Source organism: Phlebotomus papatasi, chromosome 2 (assembly GCF_024763615.1).
Source record: "Phlebotomus papatasi isolate M1 chromosome 2, Ppap_2.1, whole genome shotgun sequence".
Lineage (NCBI taxonomy): Eukaryota > Metazoa > Arthropoda > Insecta > Diptera > Psychodidae > Phlebotomus > Phlebotomus papatasi.
In genome coordinates, this window is record NC_077223.1 from 106,532,951 (window position 1) to 106,559,352 (window position 26,402).

Sequence of the window (26,402 nt, forward strand, 5' to 3'; positions counted from 1 at the left end):
TAAAAATATTACTTTTTATTCGATAAATTGTAATAATTTCAGAATTCACACAATTTTTTTTCTCTTTAATATTTACAATAATTTGGACTTAAGCTAAATTCCACTTAAATTCTACGGGGGAAATTAGGAAGGAAATTTTGAAGAAAAAAATGAGAACAGTTTTTTTAACAACGAAAAATGTGTATTTTTCTTTTTATAAATAATAAGGAAAGAACAAAAATAGTCAGAATATTCTAATCAGTTCTCATGTGATAAATATTTTCTTTTTCTTAATATTTTATCTAAAAAGGTGAAGATAGAAATTGCTGAATATTTATCATCTTGATATCTTCATCTTTTGCCAGTTTATTCTCACAGTTTTTTTTTAATGAGTTTGCAACATTCACTATTTTTTGGAATCTTTCATCTGTTTTTCTTTTTCTTGCCTGCAATTAATTTTTTTTAGCAGTTTGTGTAAGATAACAATGTCAATAAAACATAGCAGGCGTCTTTTTTTTTATGTTCGATCGCGCAGATTTGATGGCGCCATTGAGGCTTTCCTCTTCAGATGGTCATAGTTCACAAGTCTCTGTCCCACAAGGTACTTGTCGTTCTTAATTGCGACGTAGAGCTTCTTGAATTGTCGAATTTGGAACACAATGATCCCAATTACGATAGCAACGATGAGGAAGAAGGGATAAATCCTGCGTGCTAGAAGTGTCCTTGTGTGTTGATTCGTAAAGAAAATGGGCAAGATAGAGTGAGCTAGGACATAGGGAACAGCCAGTGCTAGGCCAAAGCACATTATTACAGGTGCTGCCAGGTCCTTTATTATGAACTTCAAGTCAATATCTCGCAGTCCATCGCGATAGGCACGCTCAATTGCTCGTTTGAGTGCCCAATCGGGGCCCATGAGAGTCAGAGCGCACGTGATTTTCGTGTACAACACTCCCAGAGCCCAATCTTGACCCAAAAACAAAATCGGTGTCTGTTCTAGCGGTACCCGAAGTGGCACAACTACCACAAGTTCCAGCAAAAGGCCATACAGCAGAGGAACCACACCGAACATTAGGACAAAAATCACTGCTGCCATGGCATAGGATGCCCCAATACTCATCCAATGCTTTATCTTTTGCACAACAGCCTGACGACCCTGCGGAAACAAATTCACCGCAATGGCAATCCCACGGGAGATTATCCAACACAGATACGTCCCCATGGCAGCCGTATACAGCTCATGGGGCTTCGGAGGGGCAGCCTCTTCGGCTGTCGGAGTCTGACCAATGTGACCCCCCACCAACCACAGTGTCATACACTGACGACCTATCCAAACGGGTATCGTGAGGGTGAGGAGGGAACCAATGACCAAACTTACACACATAAAGACAATAAGTCCAGCCAGTCGAAGGATAAAATAGGAAGGTTGATCATACGGCTGAAAACCAACTGGAACATCCCGATGGAGGAGAGCCTGATGGGCAGCTCCTAAGCCTTGTCCTGCATCTGGTGCATGTCGATGTCCCTCATCCTGTCCAGCATTCTGCTGCTGAGTATCACTTCCTAACAAATAGCTTCGTATTCCCAAGAACCAAGATACCACACTGCACCAAATCCTAATGAATCCCTTCAGCCAAACACGCGTCTGCGACTGCTCAAAGAATCCAGGAAGGATAATCTGCAAATTATTCAAATACACAAGAATACTACATAAGACAAACTAGGTGCAAGCATAGATCATCTTATCCTACTATGAAAAAAGTTTTGTCAATCAGAGGGAACGGACGATACTTATAATAAATGCCGCGAGATGGCATTTAGAACTGACGAAGACGGACGAACAACGAATGACAGACAGACTTTGACTGGGCACTAAGGAGAGTGGACGTGAAGAAATAAAAAAGTATAAAAGTTATTCTGAGTGTTTAAATTAAAAATGATGGAGTCTACAGTCAAATTAAAAAAAAAAAGTTTGTTAAAAGGACTTTCTTCCTGTGGTCAACGGACATATAACGGACGGGACGTATTTACAAAATATTCCGCGAGGTGGAAACACAGACAGACGAACATGGACGAGCGCATGACAGACAGAGACCAGACGTAGAGAAAGGACGTGAGCGAATAAAAAGCTAAAGTTATTCTGAGTGTTTCAATTAAAAAAAAAGTAATGGAGTCTACATTCCATACAGATTATAGAAAAGTTTTATTAAATCAGTGGTTAACTGGATCTTTGTTAAAAAAAAAGTTGAAAGAGTTTTGTCAAATTGGTAAACAACATCCTTTTGACAAAATTTCAACAAAACCCATTTGTCCGTGTAACAAAACATTTTTTTTTCATAGTAAATGAGATTCTCAACAGCTGAAGTTGAGAGATGTTATGTATTATTGGGCCATATTCACTTATTAAAAAAAAATATAAGACAACACCTTCTTTTGCAGAATTGATCAATATCTGTCGTGTACAGTAGTTTCATTAATCACCGTCAAAAGCCAGTGATATGCCTAGATCAGCTTATAGAGGTGAGATTCTTATAATAATTCGTATAATAATTCTTAAACTATATGAAACTTATCGTTATTAATGAAGAAAATTGGATGAGAAATGCGTAAAAGTATCTGACAAACTTTAAGGTCGATTATCTCGGAAAAATCCGCTAAAAATCCGTGAAAAATTCCTCGGTCCACGAAGATCCTCGAAAAATTCAATGATCCGCGAAAATTCTCAAAAAATTTGAGCACTACGGAAATCCGCGTAAAAATCTACGACCCGCTAAAATCCGCGAAAGAATTCGCTGCCCGCGAAAATTCGTGAAAAAAATACGACTCGAGAAAATCCGCGAAAAAATTCGCACCCCGTGAAAAATCGCGAAATAATTCGCGGTTTTATATTCGCTCTATAGTCTATACCCATCTTATAGTAGGTTCCGTCCAGGTCGTCAATCCAGGCGTCAACTGCAAGCTCGACCTCAGTATTGTTGGAAAATCTTTGTCCACTCAGACATTTTTTCATGTTTGGGAACAGGAAATAGTCCGATGGGGCCAAATCTAGAGAGTATGGGCGTGGGGAAGCAGTTCGAAATTCAATTCCTTGATTTTGGCCATCGCGACACGACGCTGTTTTTTCTGATGTGAGCAAACGCAGCACCCATCTTTCACAAAGCTTTTTCATGTTCAAATTTTCTGTTAATATGCGATGTACGGCACTTTCTGAAAAGCCTGATATATTTTTTAGATTTTCGTCAAATTTTCTGGTGAGGACGCCTGTTAGGGCGACCAGTGCGTTGACCATCATTCAAGCTCTTTCGACCACGCTTACACTCTGCTACTCAAAATTTTACCGTAGAATCCAGGTCGGCTTTAACATTGGGTGTCTTAAGACCTTTCAAAAACAGGGGCGACATGATCACTTATTTTCGATACTATCGACTGTCGATTTCGAAAACTTCAAACGATAGCTGCACTTCCTGTATCTAATATAGATATTTATCAACGGTGACATTCTTTTAAGAATGTCACAATGAATGGCCCAATAATGCGTAAAAAGTACATTCATTTAATCTATCAGATATACATTCATCGCTACTATCGATTCGATAGTATCGAAAAGTTATAATTCCACCCCAGGTACTGGATCACGTAACGATGGCCCATTTCTTGCATGTTCAATTTTTTTCTGAGCTTCTTCTTCTTCTTCTTCTTCTTTTATGTAAAGCTGTCGGACTCACTCGGGTCCATATAGCCACTTTTGTTCACTTAGTTCAAATTTAAACTTTCCGTTATTACAGTAGAGTCTCGCTATAAGCCATCGCTCTATAGTCCACAATTTATCGACCGTTGATTTCAAAACACTGATTTTAAGTTAGGTTATGTTTTTTAGTATGCGAAATTCATAATTTATTTTAATATTTTTGGCAAACTTTATTAAGTAGTTGTGATAATTGTGATCCACAATGAAGAGAGCAAAGACAAGTACCACAATCGCAAAGAAAGTGGAAGCCGTCGAGCAATTTCAATACTAAAAGTCGTTGATAATTTTAAAAAATTACATGGACTATAGTGCGACCCAAGTGTCAAATTTGAAACCAAATATGGACTATAGCGAGACTCTACTGTACATGTACTTCACTCGATTTCACTATTTTATTTTATTTATATTTTTAATTTATTTATCACTTATTTACTTATCACTCTTTTTTTATATCACTTATTATTGTTATACGATCACAGTTTTTTAATTATTATATGCTCACTTTTATTTCTTTGATATATTTGTAGATGTCTTTATATATTTCTTCGTTTGCTATTTTAAGAATATTTTTTATGCTCACTTTTTCATTTATTAATGCACTTATAGTTTTCTCTTATCTCATTAAATTTTCTGCACTGGATCACTATGTGATTTATATCTTCGACGGTTTCGCACTTATCGCATAATTCTGTGTCTTCTTTTTTTATTAGTTTTAGAAACTTCTTGTCTCAGCAATGTCCACTTCTAATCCTTTGGATTATTTTTATTTGATCACTTCTTAAATTTATATTTTTGAACCATAGTTTTTTTTTCTAATATTCCCTGTCTGATGTCATGGTTGAATTTTCCTTTAGTTTCACAATTTTTTTTCCACAAATTTGTCCATTTTTTCCGTATGAATTCTTTTCTTGTTCTGTCCACCTCTTTTCTATTGAAGCTACATTCGATACATATCCCATCCTTCGTTGTTTCCTTGGCTGCTTTATCAGCTCTCTCATTTCCTTTAATATTTATATGCCCAGGGATCCATTGTATGGTAACTTTTTTTTATTTTTATTTGCGCTCACTATTTCTTTAATTTTATGTTCGTATATTTTGTTGCTCTCTTTTAAAAGTGATAAACATGCGCTCTTGGAGTCCGTTAATATAACTATCTCTTCCGCCTTTTTTTCGACACTGAGTTTAATTGCAATAAATATTGCGATGAGTTCTGTTTCTTTGATTGATATTTTTTGTTTAATTTTGCACTTTAACACTTCTTCCGTTTTTTCAAAAAACTGGTGCTCCATAATTTATTCTCGATTTAACCAGTGCATTGTATACTTCCAACATTCTTTTAGGATGCGCTCCCCCATTTATGTTACTAAATATCTTTAGTAGATTTAGATACGGTTTACATTCTTCCTTAATTTTTCTTATACTAATTTTTCTTCCACTTTCAATAGCTGTCAAAAAAAATCTAAGCAGCGCATTGCAGCCAAACTTGAAATTTAATCTTTTTAATGTTGGTACTCTGAAAAAAAGTCACTGGTCCCAACCTACGAGCGCCATCTATACCCGAGGCCACGGACTTCTGGGACTGCCCTCGTACTTCTCTCTAAATTGAGATGAAATATTTTTTTCTGAAAATATTTGTCTATAATTCTAATTGATAAAAACGCACCAAGTTATCACCTGATATTAACATATGCCGAAAGCCGCAAGTCAATATCTTTCTTAGTTTTGGGAATTATCAAACTCGAAAGATCGTTCGGCTCAGGGGATTTCGAAACACATTTCGGCAAAGTTTGAGTCCGATCAGAGAACATGATTTTTTTCTAGGATCATAGTAGGTGGCACTGTTAAGAATCTCACATAATACTCTGAGATATTTACCTGTAAGAGGAGCAGTTGCAAGCTGAGTTCGTTGACTTCCGAATCTCCTGACAGAGTGTAAGGTAAAAATGTTGGCCAAATATTTTTGAGGATATTAATTGGGAGCCACAGCATGAGAAGAACAGCCGAACCAAATATCACTGCTGAAGCCACCAGGCGCCTAATATGCCTCAGAATAGAAAAATGGATCATTTCCTGAAAACAAAATGTAATTCGTAAAATAATTTTAGAGAAGAAAAATCTTTTGTAATTTCTACCTGAATGGGACTAAAGTCAGGATCATTGAGATTACGTAAGAACCAAAGGACACCAGGACGAAGAACTTCCCGTAAGAGTATGATGAAGGATGCAAAGTAGTACACGTAAACCATTCCAAACATCCAGTGAATGAAGAGAGATGTCCCTGGAGCAGCTTTGAAGCTCGCCTTGCGATCCTTGAGGGTGGCATCAAACATTGGCAGGGAACAAATGTCCAGCCACCAACCACAAACCAATGGGAGAACTCCAATTTCTACTACAGACAGCAGAGATACCTTCACGACAATGTAGCACAGTCCCAGGATTCTTCGACTCTTTCGCATTCGAAGCATCTTGGCCAGGGCATGCAATTTTACGAGAGTTATCCCGATGATGCAGTAGCCCAGAAGTGTCGTCAGTAGCCCATGGAAATGCATTTGAGGCTTTCCAGGCTTTAGGATTCCCAGCAAGAAAATAGCCATGTTGCCAATGGTGTAGGGACAAAAGGCAAATATGAAGATGAAGAGAGTGTTGAGAGAAATCACCCAGAAAACATGCTCAAGAAATACCTGGCAAATGTATTGGAGAGTGTTAGAGCTGCAGGAAGCAGGAAACCTATATACGCTAGATTAGGATAATTTGGAATAAGAGATTTGGCCAAGTGTGTAAAATAAGTCCTTAATAAGTACTTATTAAGTCCTTAATTAAGGCATTTATTGTACGAATTGTGACATCTAGTGAGAAATTAGTAAAACAAACTTTGAAAAATAAATTTATACACTTTGCAAATTATTTATTAATAAAAAATCAAATTAATTTAAAATTAAATGATTTTCTTTTAATAATTCCCTAACAATTTCCATATTAATTTTTCAATCTGGTTTATAAATTATTCAAAAACACTCTCGCTAACTTTGTATAAATTAAAAATTGGTTTGAAAACTGCATTACGATCGTATTGTTTGCAAACAGATTTAAAATTCGTTGTATACAAAAAAATACACCTAAGGCTATAATTCATGCGAGTAACACAGGCATCTCCCTACAAGACTCACAAAAAGGATCCCGGCTAAGACAAGGTTAAATTGTTACTGTAGCTCAATAATAATAATACAGTAGACTCTCGCTAATTCGGCTCTTTTAAGATCGGCCTACTTTTTAATTCGGGCGGCAGTTAAATTCGAAAAAAGTTTGTTGACATTTTTCAAGTTCGATGATTATCAAATGAAGCAAATATGCTCAAATTTGCCATGATTTGTCTTAGCTTTGATGTGATTTTGCATTATTAAGAGGTTTTCATGAAGTTTATAATAGCAATGATCATGTAAACTCAATATGAGTCTGCAGATGAACAAAAAATCGTTGCATTTCAAACAATTTGCTGCCCGAATTTCTCTCTAATTCGGTTGACATTTCGGTCCCAAATGCCCGAATTTGAGAGAGTCTACTGTAATTTTTTAATAATGTTTTCCAAAAAAAAAAATAAAGATATACGGATAATGGTGAAATAGGGCTTACTTTTTCGGCTGTGTAAGTACTTTTCGTCACTCATTTTTTCCAAACATTTTACAAGTGGCGCACCTCGCGGAATATAGTTGAAACAGGCGTGATTTTCGATTAACTTTTCTTTTAAATAAAAAATTCGAAAAAATCATTTGAAATACTTTAATAACTGTCTGGCATCGGTGTTAAAATGAAAAGTACTGTGCCATGTATTTTCGAAGGTTAACGAAAGCTGCTGTTTCTTAAAATTCACTTAAAAACATGTGGCGAAAAAGTACTTACACAATGGCGAAAAAGTGTTTACAAAGTGGCGAAAAGTACTGAAACGTGCATTGTTGCAGAAAATGTAATTTTTCAACCAGATACCCAAAAATTCCCGAGAACTCTCTTGGTTCAATAGAGTCACAATGCTTTAAAGTATCTGTACACGAAATTTCATTTTATTTCGATAAAAATTATAAGAATTACAAGAATAACAACCTTAAGGTGGCGAAAAGTACTTACTCTACCCTATAATCATTTCTAATAACAGTTTTTCAATGTCAAAAATTAAAAAGACACTAGAGAGTAAATTTACCAAGTGACTGGGGTTATGCTTGGGCTCGTTGGAAAGGTCTTAGAATTTCATTTAAAACTGAACCGGTTCCAATCGGTTTTGAATCGGTAATGAACCGGTTCATAGTCGATAAATAATTTTTATCCAAAAATTCATTTTTAAACAATTTTAGAAAATCTTTTGAATGATTTATGAATCAGTTCAAATTGGTTGAGAATCGGTGAATGATAAATGGTGCGAAGGTACACTGAGAAAAAACGAGGGCGCGATTAACTTTTTTTCCTCGTAATTTTAACACTTTTTTGGTGTAAAAATATATCAACATTTTTTTAATGTTAATTTTACACCTTTTAAGGGTAAAATCAAGATAAAAGAAGGGTAAATTTAACCCATAATACACCTAAAAAGGGTAATATTTACACCGATTTCGGAACAATACTGCAGGGTAAAATTAACATTTCCGGAATGTTATTTTAACTTTTTCGGATTTCTCTCAGTGTGTGGTTATTAGGTGAGATTCTTAACAATCTCACCTACTATAATCCTAACAAAATTTCATGTCGTCCGATCGCCCTCAAACTTGGCCAAAATGTGTTTCAGCACTTCCTGATCACGAATATATATGTGGCTATTTTACGTTCCCGGCCGGCCGGCTGGCCGGCCGGCCGGCCGGCCGGCCGGCCGCTCTTTGGAGCTTAATAGCTCCTAAACTAAAAAAGATATCGACTTGCGGTTTTCGGCAAATGTTATATATCGGGTGAAAATTGCAACTTGGTGCATTGACCCCCCACCCCCCACCCCTCCTTCCGCCATTTTGAAGACCCCCCTTTTTTTGTTTTCTCAATAGCTCCGCCCCTATGGCATCGAGCGGGCTCAAATTTTAGTATGTTATAGCTGGGCCTTAGGGCTTTCCATCAATACCAAACTTAAGGTCCCCCGACCCCCCTGACCCGAGCTATAAGGGTCCAAAAAAAATTTCTTAAAATGGCCATAACTCCGGTTATAATTGTCATAACTTAAAAAGTGAGGGCTTTTTGGAAAGCTCTCGTGAAATGCCACTTCTCCTTCTAACATCGCAAGTTCATAAAACCACCGCTAGGGGCGCTATTATTAAAAAGAAATTTTTTAAATCTTATAAGTTAAATAACTCAAAAATTCCATTGTGCATCGGGCTGAAAATTTAATATGTTGTAGCTGTTGATTATACCTATCAAACAAAAAAAAACTTAAGTCGATCCATAACCCCTGACCCGAGCTATAAGGGGTCAAAGTTCGAACATTGACCGGCCTCTATCTCCGGTTCTAACTAACATAGCGACCTAAATTTTACCTTTTTGGTTTCGTCTCGATGAGCACTTTCAGATGGAAGTTCAAAAAGTCACCACAGGTGGCGCTGTGATAGCGTCAAAATTCATCAAAATTCAAAGTCACTTTTCTCAAAAACGGCATTGTGCAAGTTAATGAAATTTTAGTATGTTGTAGTCCAGTCTAGGACGTTTCCAAAATGGTGCAAATGCGCGCTGTGGTTAAAACAGAACCGGAGATATGAGGGGTCAAAGTTCACAAAATTCAAAAAATCATATCTCCGGTTATATGTGACCGATTTTGTTGAATGAGGGCTTAAACGAAAGATCTCACCAAATGCTACAACTTTCTAGAATATTTGAACTTCGTGGGACCAACACCAGGGGCGCCACAGTCGAAAAACCAATTTCAATATCACATAACCTCAATTATCTCGACTGTCGCTGAACCGATTTTGATGATTACTTCGACATAATTGTAGAGGACATTTGTCTCTACATTTCGTCCATACATCATTTTCCACTCAGACTACGCTATCACTCCGATTTTGCCGTTTAAGTGTGAAAAAATTGATTTTTCCCATAATAACGCTTTGAAATCACTCAGATGCCAATTTGACTGCCTCTACTCCACCAAGACACTTAAAATAGGGTTTTAAATGAAGAGTCTCACAAAATACAACAATTCTTTGATATAGTTGAAGTTCAACAAATGACTACTTGGGGCACTCTGGTTGAGAAAACAAGTTAAGAAACAAAAAACCTCGCTTATCTTGGCTTCTGAGTACTCGATGAGATCATGTTCTATAGAAAAATTATAGAGTACATTCTGGTCTACATTTCACCCATATATCACTTTTGTGCCAGTTCATCCCAATCCTTGATATTTTGGTTTAAATACAAAATTTGTATAATTTCACGAATTTGATTCAAGATAACTGAATGGCGTCTCCCAACTTCAGCTCCAAATCGAATTTGCATGCACTCCGAGTTAGCTCACGTTAAGAATCTCACCTACATAAGCCGGTTAGGATTATCTGTCCCTTTTGTAACAAATTTGAGACTGGGAGGCACCCTGAACTGCCGGGAACTAGAATTCAGGCAATGGCTATCGCTAGCCCAGTCATCAGATCATGCCATTTCTCTATCATCTTTTCCATGAAATTCCTCGGCGGAAGGACAGCTAATGCCTTGTATTGACGAAAGGAGATCAACCAGGTGAAAGTCTATTGACGTTAAACAGATCTTCCCCTATAGCCAACGGCCGCAGCGATTCCACTGGACTTCCAGTAGCATTTTCTGCTATGTCCGCTGATTTTACTGCTAAAAATCCGTATGGAATTCCCTGAATTTTACCGCTCAAAATCCGCATAAGCTTCCGAGATGGAATTTTACGCTCAATTTCTTCTTAGCGTTCCATGGACGTTTGCGGAACTCTGTATAGGACCGTGTAATAAGAAATGTCCGCGAGTTTCCATGGACTTTTCTCTGACGAATATTTCCACGGCTTTTCCTATGGGTTATTAGCGTATAATCGGCAGTCAGCCCTTTAAAAATTTGGAAAAATCCTATTTATTTCCACGAAATTCTCCGTGGAAATTTCCATGCAACGGCCTTAGAGGCTTCCGTGGTTTAATATTACGGAATTCCACGACTTTTCCAGTGGATTTTTTAAATATATTTTTCTTTAAAATAATTCCAAAAATTGATTAAAAATTTCGTGGAACTTTCATAGAGAATTTCCAGAAAAAAACATCCACAAATATGGACGATCAGTGCCAATTGGCAGCTTAGAACTTGGAGAGTGTTCATCTGTCAGACGAACACTCAATTGTTCTACTTTTGAATTGAAAATATTGCTACCATATCGTTCATTTGAGTATGTCCAGCTCGCAAGAACTATAGCGTTAGGGCGAAAAATAATTGCAGAATTTTCGCGCTTACTTCCATGGAGTCTTGGTCGGAAAGATATCAGAAAATATACTCGGAATATTCAAAGGAAATTTTGAATCAATTTCCAGGGAATGCTCTCAGATATGTTGCAAGAAAATTCCTCGGACTTTTTTTTTCCAGGAAATCCATGCGAAAAAAAGCTGATAACTCCGCAGAATTCCATGCAGAATATTAGCGTTTATTTCTACGGAAACTCTCGCGGAAAAATATAAGACAAATTCCAGGGAATTTTCTGTTACTGTGAAACTTTGCGGTCGATCGGCTACAGGGATCCCGACTGACATAACTATACTTTATTAAGCACTTAATGAGTACTTAATTGCAATGCCTTTGGTTTTTAGTATTTTTTTAAGTACTGTATGAAAATGAGCCAATCCGGGTAGCATATTGCCTTGTGTTAGCCGGGTTATTCCAAATTGCAAAATTCCCCGTGTTCCCATTTGAACCAAAACTCAAAATGAAAATCTATTGATTCCAAATTACCCAAATCTACCCTAAAAAAATCAAATATTTAGTTAATTTTAATTCTCGACTTACCATGGATCCATCTAGGCCCAGCAGACGTTCCCAGGTTAATTCTTCTGCGGCTCTGTCCCATTCCATTGGATTCCAATTGGCTTCATCGCCCACCACTTCCTGGCCAATTTCCGGTTCATCGGGATCAGCAACTGGTGGTTCTTCTCGATTGATTGGATTATCCATGAATGGCATTTGTGGATCGAGAACTCCGTTGTCGTGAGCTGGCCTCACTTGCAAATTTGCCTCAACATTCTGCTGAACGTCGTTATTGTTATTGTTGTTGTTAATATTGTTATTGGCCTCCACCAAATTCTCATCCTGCTCGACATTTGGAGGAGGCGGTGGTTCCTGTACTGGCGGATCATCCCGTTCAAGCCAATCCGGGCCGCCTCCGTGCAGGATCTGCTCTCGCAGCCAGACGAGTCCGATGAAGGAGAAGAGTGTGCAAGTGACTACGAAACAGCCTCGAAAGACATCGGCTGCAATGTTCTCGGTGGAGAACATGTTGATGGGTAGGGACAGGAGCATGTCGTAGGAGGCAGAAAAGAGGAACCTGTAGGTTCTGTAGGCGGTGAAGGGCACAACTCCCAACCACGCCAGTGCCACCAGTGTATAGTGGAGCCAGTACTTGACTGCTGTGGCTATTGAACTCACCAGGCCTCCAGCCACATCTCTGAGAGGAAGTACCCGTGGCATGTCAGGTGAGTAGATCGGAGTGAAGGAGAATCTGTGGCCGCACAATTCACAGAATTCCTTCCGGGAGTATCGCATCCATTGCATCAGGCAATCTTGATGTATCCATTTGATACTTCCGGAGCAAATGCAAGGGAAAAAAAGTGGCCTGTCTGATTGTCCTTCGCATCGGCAAACCCGACAAATATTTTCTTGAGACAAATCTTCCATCTTATAAATTGTTTTTTCCCCCAAGAAATTGGAAATTCTCACTTTCCCACCCTTTCCTTCACTCAAACACTAAGCACAGCTTATCTATAATCACTAATTGAACTAAAAGCACGTAATTAGGGACCATTAATTAAAATATTTTGTTTTACAAGCAATTTTTCCTTTTTTTCGCAAGAATTACGCAAATATTTGCTGTCACTTTGTAATTCAAAACTTTTTTCACAGATGGCTCTAGTAGCAGCAAAGTGATTTTTAGTTTTAGTTGAAAAATGTAAATCAGTGATAAACACATGAATATTTTTATTGTTTTTTCTTAAAATAATTGGCAGTGATTTTAAAAAATGTCCAGCGATATCAAGCAATCGCTCAAGGATGCAAACAGTGCATTTAGAAATAAGGAAAATGACAAAGCAATCAGAATATGCAAGGTAAAAATATTTAATAACCTCAAATATTTCTGTTCACTTTTGCTAAACCTTTTCTTTATTTTGATTATTCAGGAAGTTATCAAAAAGGATCCTGGGAATTACATGGCCCATGTCTTAATGGGAGCAATCTACCAGAATTCATCAAAAGCCGAAGCTGAAAAATACTTACGGAAAGCCTTGACACTTTCCAAGGAACCCATATCTGCCCTACAAGGATTAGCAACTTGCGTAGCTCCGGAACATTGTCCGGAAATATACAGGAAACTCCTGGAATTGACTCCGTGAGTACAGAAGATTACTTTTTTTCAAGTAGATTACTAGCAAGGAAAATTTCTGTAGAAACAAATTCGAGGAACTTCATTCCAAGTTACTGAGAACTTCAACGGAGATTTCAGACATAAGTACCCTGGTTAGGATTTATGAAAAAGAATTATCTCTGGCACCTAATGGGGACAATGCAAAGAGGATAGAATCTGCTTATTTGCATTTGTCTGAGTTGCTTCTAAAGCAGAAGGAGGTTGATGAAAAGTTTTCGAATATTGTGAGTATTCTTTTCTGGTTCCCTGGTTCAGTCAGTGGCGGATATAGAAGGTTAACTCTTTCCGGACCACAACATATCCAGCGAACGATTTTCAGTAAATCTCACTTTATTGTAAGTCTTAGTGGTCAAATATGATACTTTTGTAGAGAAAGAATTTTCTCCGCCTCTGGGAAATTGGAAAACTCATGGGAACTCTCGTCCCCTAAAGAATGCAAAAGATAGAAACTTGGACAAACTTCAATTTTCCAAAAGCCAATAATATCAATTTTGTGAATTATTTTTGCATTTCAAATGACTCCTTTACAATGTTGATCACTAAAACAAGAAGAATTATTGACCAGTATCTTGTGGGATGTCCAGGAAGTGCTAAAAAGGACACCCAGCTCCTGCTTGCCAACAGATTCCTCAAAATATTTCACAGAATAACACTTTAACACACATTTCTCTCAACAGGATGTTATTGCAGACACATTAAGCTTTCTCAAGAGCCAAAAAAACACTTCCTGGACAATCAGAATTCACCAAAATCTGGAAGAATAGGAAAAACTTCCCCGAAAGCAATCTTTTTCGCTGCCAAATGTCAAAATTATCGGCCATATTGGCAAAAATTTCGCTCCCGCTTGAATTTTCTTACAAGGTTGGTCTCAAAAAGCAAATGGCGGGCATTGGCGGGATAACCTCACATTTGACCTCTAGATTTTTGGGGACGAGAGTACCCATCAACTTTGAACAAGTTTTTTGAAAATTTATGAAAAAATTGTTTTTCGAATTTATGTAATTTGTAATTGTTAGTTATCATACTTATTGGCCCCGAGAGGTTTTTCCTTATTCGGGTCTAGAAATATGAAAAAAGTCACAATATCTGCAAGGAAGCAGAAAATCGAAAATTCACGATTTTTGACCAAGAATATCTTAGCTCAGGAGTTAATTGGGATCCTGCAAAAAATATCCTAGATTTGGACATCCTTATAGTTTGTAATCATCCACAAGAATCGAAATTTTATCGATTCTAAATAGTCTAAAAAAATTATTTTTTTCATGGGTACCCAGAGTCCCAAAGGAGACGAAAGAGTTAAAGGCCCTGTCGGGAAATAGAGAAGGGGCCCTTGGGACAGTTGGTCAATTACTATCAAAGAGATACGAAATCCCAGTTGAATTTCTTTACCTTTGCAAATTTCTTCTGGCCTTTTACCTGAGAAATGTTTGATTAGCACAATTGTTGGACAGACTTACATCCTATACCGAGAGATCGTTCGACATAGACTGCATTCCCATCAGTTTCCCACTATTTCTCAAGAAAATTCTGTAAAATGTGTGGCAAAGCGTTCCAGGCTTTCTGAAATGATTGAATTTGCGGCTTATTTAAATGTTATACCTCAAAAGTATTTTCGCATCATTTACCGTTTACCGGTTTTCAACCGATTTGAACCGATTCACCACTCAAAAGATCCCCAGAATAGTTTTAAAAGTAATAGAATTTATTTTTAAATAAAAATTAGTTATAGGCTATGAACCGGTTTATTACCGATTCAGAACCGATTAGAACCGGTTTAGTTTTATAGGAAATTCCAAGACCTTTCCAACGAGCCCAAACATGAGCCCCATGAGCCCATTCGCTTGATAAATGCGCTCTATCGAGACTTTTTAATATTTAACATTGAAAAACCGTAAAAAGAAACCTTTACTGGGCTTTTAAAGGTCCTTTGTTGAATCCTATGAGCTTTCTAAAAAAAACCAAAAAATCTATTTAAACTAAAAATGGATAAAATGGTGATTTTTTTAAAACAAAGAGCATTCTTTTTTTTAAATTTTCGATCAATTTTTCGGCATTTTCTTTAAGAAGAGAAAGTTTTCTTGGTGTCTTTGGGAAGCTTTCAACTTAACGAAATCCATCAAGTTAACCAATATTGAGTTTACATTGGATTTTTGAAAATATAAATACATATTTTCTTTAGCATCGTCAAAATCGGCTTGAAACATGATTTATGCCGATTTTTTAAGTAACTGTAAAGCTTATTTTGCTTCAAAAAAACACATGTCTTTTAGGATGTTATGCCCTACAAGACACACTTACGACTTAAGCCGAGAGACGACTTAGTGAAAAATGATGGAAATGTAGTTTGGCCATTACTTCTTATATAATTACGCTAAGTCGTCTCTCGGCTAATCCTCAGGTCTGTCAAAACGGTCTTAGGGTAAATGTACTAAATTTCGCCCAGCTTGCAATTTCGGCAACTTCTTTTGTTCCTAAAATTTCTATTATTTTTTTTTTAATTTTTCCATACTCTCGAGATTATACATTACAAAACAAAAAAAAAAATATCGCTTCGCCGTAAGAAATGATGTGAAAAAGACTTTGGAAGAATTCCAGAAGGACAAAAGAGTATAAGAATCAAGGTGGACGAAATATTAGCCAAAGCTATGTCTATATTTTTACCCATTTTAAAATATATTAAGAACGATTTCAAGGAAAACGAAGACGATAAACAAAGAAGTAGCAAAAAATTCAAATACATTTCAAACTTTAGACTTTGGCGCTTGCATACAACTATGCCGAAATTTGGTTCAGTTACCCTATTCTTAACATTTAACGAAATTTTCTCCAAGAAAAGCTACACAGATTCATGAGCTAATTTGTCAAAATCCTCCAAAATCGTCAAAATACCTACAAAAAAATATATTATAGAACAGCAGGAATTCCTCAAAAAACACTTCCTAATTGGAATTTTTTTTTACCAAAGGGTTATATTAGGGTAAGTGTGCCAAATTTCGGCATAGTTGCTTCCAAGCGCCAGAATCTTAAGTTTCAAATGTAATATTTTTAATACAAATTTTATATTTTTATTGCTTCTTTTTAAGAAGTGTCGCTTGCAACCTCAGACAGTTTATTGTTTTTATTTATTCTAAAATCATTCTTAATGTATTTTAAAATCAATAAAAATGTAAACGTAGTATTGGTGGCCTATTTCGGCCACCTTCATTCTCATAGTTCCTTGCTCTTCCGGAATTCTTCCAAGGCCTTTTCCACACCATTTTTTTTCGTAGAAGCGATGTTTTTTTCTCAGGACATTTTAGAACTCAGAGATTGAAAAAAAAAACATAAAATGAATAAGAAATTTAGGAAAGCAAAAGTTGTTGCCGGAATAGGCAACACTACCTCACCCGAGAGACGCTCACAAATTATATACTTTCTTACGCGAAATACAGGATTCAGCTGGGAAATTTCACCCGTAATTTAAAGATTGATTCACTATTAACATAAACAGAAACAATCTTAAATGAAAACTAATCAACTTTCATGAAAAACACCGAAGGAAAACCCTTTGCACTTCACCACAAATCGTAAGACTGCTAGAAACACAAGTGATCTGTAATATTTTTTGTAAGACTCTTACTGAGTTTTTTCAACGCAATTTAAATTCAAATTATACCTAAAATTTAACGGTCTTTTTGTGTTAATACATCCTAAAATGAATAAATATTTAAAAGCAAAATGAATTATTTGACTATTCGAAGATAACATACATAATTTTAATTAATTTATTTCCATGGCCGAAATTACACTCAAAGTGGCCGAAATTAGACGCTGGCCGAAATTTGGCACACTTCTCCTATATTTTTTAATAATAAAATTTAATTTAAATTCAAAGAAATCGTATCAATTTTTGGTAGCAATCAAATCATTTTATATTGTGATAATACTGATCTTAAACGGATTCCAATGGGTAAAACCGGTAAAACTAAGCGACTTATGAGCTAAAAAATCATACAAAAGATTTAGGAGAGCTGCTTTACCTTTTTGCAATTTTTGGGACTCTGATCGGAACGAAAATATAGAAAATCTGGGAGAATATTTTTTTGAATTAGTTAGGGTAAGTGTGCCAAATTTCGGCATAGTTGCATGCAAGCGCCAAAGTCTCAAGTTTGATATGTAATATCTTTAAGAAATTGATTTTTTCATTCCTTCTATTTAAGGAATATCGCTTAGAACCTTGTAGACAGTTTATCGTCTTTATTTACTCTAAAATCATTCTTAATGCATTTTAAAATGAATAAAAATGTAGACATAGCTTTGGTTCCCTATTTCGGCCACCTTCATTCTCATAGTTCTTGCCCTTCGGGAATTCTTCATATGTCTTTTTCACGTCATCTCGTTTGTCGAAGCTACGTTTTTTGTTATTCTTTTGCATTGTATAATCTCTGGATTATGTAAAAACTAAAAATTCATGGAAATTTGAGGAACAAAAAAGGTGGCCGGAATTGCAAGCTGGTCGGAATTTGACACACTTACCCTAATTCGTAGTTTGTAGTTTGAATTAGTTACCGATAATATTGAATTTTTGGGATTAATTTCCGAGCTAAGATATTTTTAATCAAAAAAACGTGAAATTGGCTTGCTGCTGCAGTTTGGAAAGAAATCGAGGGTACCTTTAATCTTGGGGCTTAATCAGGATACCGCTATATCCGCCACTGCTTTCAGTATGAGAAATTATTTGCACTTTAGGATTTTTTTTGTTATTATTTAGTTTTGCGACAGTCTGATGCATACTTTGCACATGAAGGATGTGTATCAGCAAGAGCGGTACAAAAAGTATTTAAGATTGTTGAATGATATGGGTCAAAGAGATCTATTGATAGAAAAGGCCATTGAGATGCATGATTTATTCAAAAACGACAATTACCCTCTTGAATGGATCTGTAAAATTTATGTTGAGTCCTTTGACGCAGCATATTGCCTTCCGTCAGGTATCACTGATAAAATATCGTACTACATTGAAAGTTTGTTGGAAAAGTATCCAACATCGTCAATTGGATTGCTCTCAAAGGGTCTTAATTTGCTCAATGAAGGAATGGTGATTGAAGCCAGAGAAGTTGTTGATTGTGTGATTAAGGAAACGCCCAATTGGGCTACTGCCCTTAAGATTATGGCAAAAATTCATTTTAAAACGGAAGCATATGACCTTGCTTCTAACATTTGGGAGCATCTCAATGTGAGGAATGTTGACTTAGCTTCATGCTACGTTGAGCAAGAATATCAGCTTGATAATGCTGTAAAAATCTGTAAAACGATTTTGAAGGAAAAAGCAGATGACCCTGCAGGATATGTTCTTTTGGGAAAAGCTCAAATACTTCAAAAGTCTAAGGAAGTAGAAGAGACGATGAATCTCTTGGAAAAATTAGGATATACTTCTGAAGTCAATTACTTGAAGGCTTTTAGTACAGTCAGAGATGATAAGAATTACGAAGAAGCTTTTGGGTTAATAGAAAAACAAACTTCGAAAGCTCTTGATACCTTGTTGTTGAAAGGGGAAATACTGTATCATCTTGAGAAAACGAATGCTTCCCTTCTTTGCTTTAAAGAAGCAAACGAGTTATATCCCTGCTCTTCAAGATCATTCTTTTGGCTCTCCAGAGCTTATAAAGCAATGGACGATGATACTGCTGAAGTTACAGCTCTAGAACGTTGCATTGTTCTCAATCCTATTCACAAGGAAGCTCTTTTGAGACTTTGCGCAATTTACAGGGCTGAAGGGAGAAGTGACAAAGTGGAAGAACTTCTTCTGCAAGGTGTCAGTCATGTTAAGGATTCAAATATGAAATGGATGTGGTTACAATTGGGATTGCATTACATTTCCGTGGATAAAAATGACAATGCCATCAATACTTTTCGTACTCTTCTCAGATTTGATAAGAGGGATTTTTTGGGTTGGGAATGCCTTGCAGATGCTTATTTCAATAATGGATCATACAGCTCTGCCTTGAAGATTTACCAGAGAATTGTCGAAGAGACAGAAGATAATGTTTACTGCAAGTACCAAGTGGCCAATATCAAGACGGTTAGTATTTTTTTTGTCCTATATGATAAGAAATTTAGTTATCAGTAATATATGGTCCTTCCCCATTACATTCTCTAATGAGAAGATTCCCTAGAAAAGCTATGCAAGCCATTGTGAGGTGGCGTCGACCTCGAGGCAGACCTAGGACAAAGTGGCTGAATCAAATTCGTGACTTTGGCTCTCGCTAGTATCGATTCGACACAATCGAATCTATAGTATCGTTAGATCCAAATGATGAGATGAAATGAGTGCCGGCTCTTCATGCATTGTCGGCTCGTTCTTGTGACACTTTGGGACAGTGAAATATAACCTCATTTTAGCTTGTTTTTATTTTGCAATCGGAATTATTTCAGTGATTTTAATGATTTTAAGCTAAGAAAATAGCCCAGCAGAAACTATTGTTCATGGAAAAAGTGATATTAGGAAAGCCCAACATACATTTTGAATATATTTAAATATATTTAAAAATTTGATTAAATACAGAATGACTTCCATGATAAACAAATGCTCAATTTCATACTTATTCTCTCTCAGAAAGATAATATTTTAGAGAGGAACCTAGTGAAAACTATGAGAACTTTAAGAATCAAACCAGGGATCTCACTGCAAAGTGAAGGTTGAAATAGACTTCACTAAAATAAAGTTTCTCATTCAAATTATTGTGTTTTTAATTAATTTCATTGAATAGTTAGTTTATTGTAGTATAAAAATTAACGATTCATTTTTAAATTGAATTAGTGATTTGTAAGTTTGGCGCGAGAGGCGCTAGTTGATTATTCTTGTCAGAGTGCCCCGAGTGTGAACACGTTTTGTAAAGATTGAGAAATAAAATTATACTAAAACTCAGGTGTGGGGTGCAAAAATGACTCCTACAGTGGAAGATATTAAAAAGGAGTTGACCAGGATGGGGGTGTACTTCCCGGATGACGCAGACGAAGCGAAAATCCGTGAAATATTTGCCCATGCCATCGGACTCCCAGTTGAGGTTAGGAGCTGTGAGAGAAGTTTCCGGGGTTTTCCCGAGGCAGACGGCGCAAGGGGGTACTCATGGAACTCCACAGACGGTGGAGAGTACGCATACGGCGGAAAGGATGCAGACGGCGTCAATGTACTTGCGGAAAATGTGAATCTTGGCCTTTCAACGATGAAAATTGCTGAAACACGTGGAGCTATTCCAAAAGATTCCAATGCAGACGGCGCAGCTTCTGGGGAAAAAAGCGACCCAGCACGTAATGAGACAAATGCGGATATTCAGTGTCCACCTCTTTTGGCCACAGTTGATATTCGAAGACTTTTGGAACTGTCGGGCTCACGTGCACGAGCAACTGATGACTTGCCACCGATGAATTCCATGTCCTTGAGATTTTCTGACGTCGAGGGTGCTCTTGAATCCTTCAGTGGTGATGATGATTATCCGGTGCACAAATGGATAGAATCGTTTGAAGACGTTTGTGCTGCTTTTGGAATCAGAGGGCCGGCTGAGATGGTGTTCGCAAGACGTATGCTGAAAGGAACAGCTAGAATGGTACTGAGGGCACACAATTCAACCACTTGGGGACAATTGAAAGATGCGCTTTTGTCAGAATTTGGTAGAAAGCTGTCAATTCGAGAGGTTCTCCAGAAGATGGACAAACGTATGCACCTCAAAGATGAATCTCTTCATCGTTATGTTGTGGCAATGGAAGAGATTGCTGCCATGGCTGAAGGAATCACTGAAGAGGACATTATCAGTGCTGTTCTCAAAGGCTTGAGAGATGGAACATCAAATGCTGCTGTGCTTGCTGGAGCCAAAACGCTGAAAGAATTGAAGGATTTAATACCAAGATATGAACGACAACCACTGAAGCCCATGAGCGACGGACGGGAAGTTAAGAATTCATCATCCAGTCGACCGATAAGCCAGAGGAAATGTTTCAATTGTTTCCAAATGGGGCATTTGTCTGCAAATTGCCTTAAACCAAAGAGAACACCAGGAAGTTGCTTCGCTTGTGGACAACTAGGACATTCGGTGAAGGATTGCACTACTGGAGCTGCCGTAGCTGCTGCTGTAGAGTCAGATGAGTCAGAGATTCCAATTACTGTACAGGTGAGTGTTGCTATTCATTGTAAGGAAGGTCTCGCGGTTAAAACAATTGTTGCCCTTCTGGATACAGGAAGCCCAGTGAGTTTGGTAAGAGCATCAGTAATTCCAAAAGATCTTTTAAATACCCAACATGAAATAATTTCACGATTCAGAGGTTTTGGCGGAACACCAATCACTTTCCTTGATGAATTGAACTGTACTTTAATACTGTCAGGAAAAGAGATTGAAATAAAGATTTTGGTGGTTCCAGATTCTTGTATGCCTATGAATTTGTTGTTGGGAAGAGATGCTCTCAAGAAGTTCGGTATACATTTACATTTTACCAACAAAGTAAAAGAAAATCAAGAAATGGGCTTGGTAGAGAATAGCGAGGCATTCCTTTACACAATCACAGAGTCTGGCTCAAACGCGGTAGATGTACAGGGATTGAGAGTGGATCGTAACAATGATGAGATTGATATCTGTACTTCGTTGTCAGAAGAACAGTCAACTGAATTGCGTTATTTAATTGAGAAGGAATATTTTGAGAAGTTCTCTTCGAATGGTGCACATGGCTCTAAATGTGAGATGGAGATTCGTTTGACCAATGATACGCCTTTCTATAGTCCGCCAAGGCGGCTTTCTTATGCAGAAAGGGGACAAGTACGTGAGATTGTCAATGATCTTTGTAGTAAGGGTGTGATTCGTCCTAGTAATTCTCCATACGCTTCACCAATTGTATTGGTGCAAAAGAAAAATGGTAGCACAAGAATGTGCATCGATTATCGCGCTTTAAATCACTTGACGGTCCGCGATAATTATCCTTTGCCACTGATTGACGATTGCTTAGAACAGTTGCGAAATAAGAAGATATTTTCTTTACTGGACCTTAAGAGTGGATTTCATCAGGTTAAAGTATCAGAGCAGTCGATCAAGTATACAGCGTTTGTCACGCCTGATGGGCAATACGAGTATACAATGATGCCTTTCGGTCTCAAAAATGCACCTTCTGTATTTCAAAGGTTCATTTCACAAATATTGAGAGAATTTATTGAAGAAGGCTCAATCATTGTCTATATGGACGATATAATGGTTGCGAGTGAAAGTTTCGAAGAGCACAAGGTTTTGCTTAAACGCGTTTTGAATTGCTTGGCAAATAACGGACTTGATATCCAAGTGTCTAAGTGTAAGTTCGGATACTCCTCATTGGAATACTTGGGCTATGTCGTGTCAGAGAAGGGAATAAAGCCAAGTGATATACATCTTCGTGCGATTAAGAATTATCCAATTCCCACCTCAGTAAGAGCAGTTCGGGCATTTTTGGGGTTGTGTGCCTACCTGCGTAGATTTGTAGAGGGATTTTCAAAAATTGCGAGACCTCTTTTTGATCTGCTTAAGAAAGATGCCACGTTTGATTTCAATCAAGCATGCCAAGATGCTTTCATTAAGTTGAAAAGTCGATTGATTAGTTCCCCAGTCTTGGCATATTATGATCCTAAGCGGGAAACAGAACTCCATACGGACGCCAGTTCTATGGGATTTGGAGCAATGCTCTTACAAAGGCAGGATGACAAGAAGCTTCATCCAGTTGCATACTACTCGAAATGTACGACTGAATCCGAGGCTAAATATTCAAGTTTCATGCTAGAAACTCTTGCGGTTATTTATGCTCTAAGAAGATTTCGTGTGTACTTGGAAGGAATTAACTTTTTTATAGTAACGGATTGTATTGCTTTTGAACAAACAACCAAGAAAGCGCCCATGAATAGGCAGGTTGCTCGTTGGGTTATAGAATTGCAGGGATATTCATATACGATTGTTCACCGACGTGGTGAACTCATGCAGCATGTTGATGCATTGAGTCGTTGCTATTATGCAGGAGAAGTTGATTTGGACTTCCAATTACGAGCTACACAAAGCAGAGACCCATTGATTTTGGAGATAAAAAAGAAGTTAGAGACTAAGGAAGATAAGCTTTACGTTTTGCGGGATGGATTGGTGTACAGGCGCGATCGTAGAAACCATGCATATTTTTATGTCCCTTGCGAAATGGAACAAGCTTTAATTCAAAAGATTCACGAGAAGGTTGGGCACCTCGGTATGAATAAGACCTATGATAAACTGAAGACACTTTATTGGTTCCCAAGTATGAACAAGAAGGTGGAAACATTTATACAAAACTGCGTAAAGTGTATGCTTTATTCTGCTCCGTCTAAAGATAATCGTCAAGATTTGCATAGTATTCCGAAGAAAGCTGTACCATTCCATACGCTTCACGTTGATCATGTGGGTCCTTTGCCTTCATTACAATCAAAGAGGAAACATGTACTAGTAGTTGTTGATGCGTTCACAAAGTACACTCGCTTGTACCCGGTTGCTTCCACGAGCACTAAGGAGGTCTGTTGTGCGCTGGCAAAGTATTTTGATTATTACAGTAGACCGGTGAGGATTGTTTCAGACAGAGGTAGTTGCTTTACCTCGCATGAGTTCAAGAGTTTTTTGGATGAGAAAAACGTAGAGCATGTAAAAGTCGCAGTTGCATCTCCTCAGGCCAATGGTCAAGTGGAAAGGGTTAATCGTGTCTTGTTGCCAATATTAGCGAAATTAAGTGAACCTGCACAGCACGCTGACTGGGTGAAGCAGATCTCACGTGCTGAATTTGCGCTGAATAACACTATTCATCGATCAATTGGTTGTACTCCCAGCCAATTGTTGTTTGGGGTAGATCAGAAGGGGCCTGACGTGGATGAACTCGCAGAATACTTAGAAGATAAGGCGGATCCGGTTGAACGAAATCTCAAAGACCTAAGAGACAGGGCTTCTCAGAATATTGAAAGGGTTCAAGCGTACAATGAAAAGCAATTTTCTCGTTTTCACCACAGTCCACGAACCTATGAAGTAGGCGATTTCATTCTCATTAAGAATGTTGACACAACGCCCGGCATTAATAAGAAATTAATGCCAAAATACAAGGGGCCTTATGTTGTTGAACGTGTGTTGCCTCATGATCGGTACGTTATCCGTGATATTGATGAATGCCAGGTAACTTAAATCCCCTATGAAGGTATTGTTGAAGCGAAAAACATGCGATTGTGGCGTGTCAATGATTGTGAGCTAGGTTCTGACACAGAGCAACATTCATCTCCTGAATTAGGGATAGATTTGCTTTTTGAAGAAAAATAAGTTTACACTCTGGGGTAGGTTAAATTTAACTTGTTTTTGTTTTTTTTTATTTTTAATTTAAATAAGATTTAAATTATGGGTCAGAATTGGCCGAGCTGTAGTATAAAAATTAACGATTCATTTTTAAATTGAATTAGTGATTTGTAAGTTTGGCGCGAGAGGCGCTAGTTGATTATTCTTGTCAGAGTGCCCCGAGTGTGAACACGTTTTGTAAAGATTGAGAAATAAAATTATACTAAATTATAAACGTTTTGCAAATGAGTCTTGGAGAAAAAGAACACTATCAATTTGAAAGTGTCCCTGTATTGCCTACGAACTATCCTAGATTGACTGGTATATAAAATCGTCAAGGTAATCATCTTATAGATGGATTGCAGCAAAATGGACTAGTTTAATAGAAAGGGTCAGTAAAATATTTAAATTTCGTCAGTAAATAATATGTTTGTCCAGTGAAACTGCAAATTTGGTCAATAAAAAGTACTTGATAAATAAAACATTTATCAGTATTGCTTACTTCATGACCGGGCACACCTTTTAGATCAGCGGAAAATTTCATAGTCAAAATTCACATCTCTATCTCTCTTTAAAGTTTGGCATATGACTGTCTTACTCTTTTGCACTCTTCTTCTTGTTTTATACATCCACACCAAACTAAATTTAGTTCAATCCAATTTGGAGTCGAAAGAGTGGGATAAGCGGGATAGACTTATGCCCTTATGCAAATCGTTTGAAAAAGAAAGGGACTCAAATTTTGATTTCGTGAAATTTTACATAGGTATGCCGGGGAATAATGGCACCGGCATACCTTTTAGATCAGGAAAATTTCATGAAGTCGAAATTCGCATCCCTTTCTTTCTTAAAAGTACGGCATATGCCTATCCTACTCTTTCGCACTCTTCTTCTTGTTAAAGTTCTGACAAATTGCTCAAAATTCCATGATCTAATCCTGAATTTAAAATCGGTTAACCGCTTTTAGAGCCATCCAAAACCGGTTAACCGGTTAAAAAACTTTTTTTCTCACACGCTATGCATATGTCTATCTTATTCTTTCGCACTCCAAATTCGCTTGAGCGAAATTGAATTTAAAGTGATATTTAAAATAAGAAGAAGAATGCGAAATTATTATGTGATTCGAATTTCGACTTCATGAAATTTTTCTCGTTTAAAAGGAATGTCGAAGTCATAAAAATAGAAATTCGAATTAAATTTTCATTCAAGAATAATTGAAATTAACTTCTAAACTGTAAAATATGTAAAATCGATAAAGTTTTTGCACCAGTTATACAGCAATCTCATCGCAGAGAAATTTTTACCAAGCCTCTGGCACACCTTTTAGCTCGATATAATTTCATTAACTCTAAATTCGCATCCTTTTCTTTCTCAAAAGATTTGCATAAGCCTGTCTCATTCTTTTGGCCTCAAAATCGGACTGAGCTAAATTTAATTTGGTATGATGTTCAAAAGAAGAAGAAGAGTACGAAAGAGTAGGATAGACATATGCAAAGCTTTTAAGAAGGAAAGGGATATGAATTTTAACTTTATGAAATTTTCTTGATCTAAAAGATGTGCCGGAGCCATTAGAATTTAGCCTTCCGTGCTTCTCAATTCTTCGCCTCCTTAGAAAAATTTTCGGATTCGATACTTAAACGTTTCCAAACAAGATCCCGAATTGAGGTTGAAACTTTTCATTTTTTCTCTAATTGATGATTCTCTGAACATAAATAGGGTAAATTAAACTAATTCAAAACCTGCTCCAAATGGAAATTTTTCGCTACTC

At 37.2% G+C, this 26,402-nt stretch overlaps 2 protein-coding genes across 2 annotated transcripts in view; one reads left to right on the top strand and one right to left on the bottom strand.

Annotated features, from left to right (window-relative positions):
• Positions 1 to 12,833, bottom strand: LOC129800667 (E3 ubiquitin-protein ligase MARCHF6). Its single transcript, XM_055845235.1, has 4 exons — positions 11,690 to 12,833; positions 5,857 to 6,405; positions 5,600 to 5,794; positions 1 to 1,654 (listed from the first exon to the last, which is right to left on the bottom strand). Exons 1-4 carry the CDS (start codon positions 12,572 to 12,574, stop codon positions 497 to 499), a joined length of 2,787 nt encoding a protein of 928 aa, XP_055701210.1. The 5' UTR covers positions 12,575 to 12,833; the 3' UTR covers positions 1 to 496.
• The window catches only part of LOC129800665 (tetratricopeptide repeat protein 37), a 26,950-nt gene continuing 13,348 nt past the window's right edge, over positions 12,801 to 26,402 (top strand). Inside the window, exons 1-4 of the mRNA XM_055845232.1 lie at positions 12,801 to 13,002; positions 13,075 to 13,283; positions 13,342 to 13,543; positions 18,070 to 19,380. Coding sequence (XP_055701207.1) covers positions 12,916 to 13,002; positions 13,075 to 13,283; positions 13,342 to 13,543; positions 18,070 to 19,380 — 1,809 coding nt within the window. The 5' untranslated portion in view covers positions 12,801 to 12,915. The remainder of the gene's footprint in view (positions 13,003 to 13,074; positions 13,284 to 13,341; positions 13,544 to 18,069; positions 19,381 to 26,402) is intronic.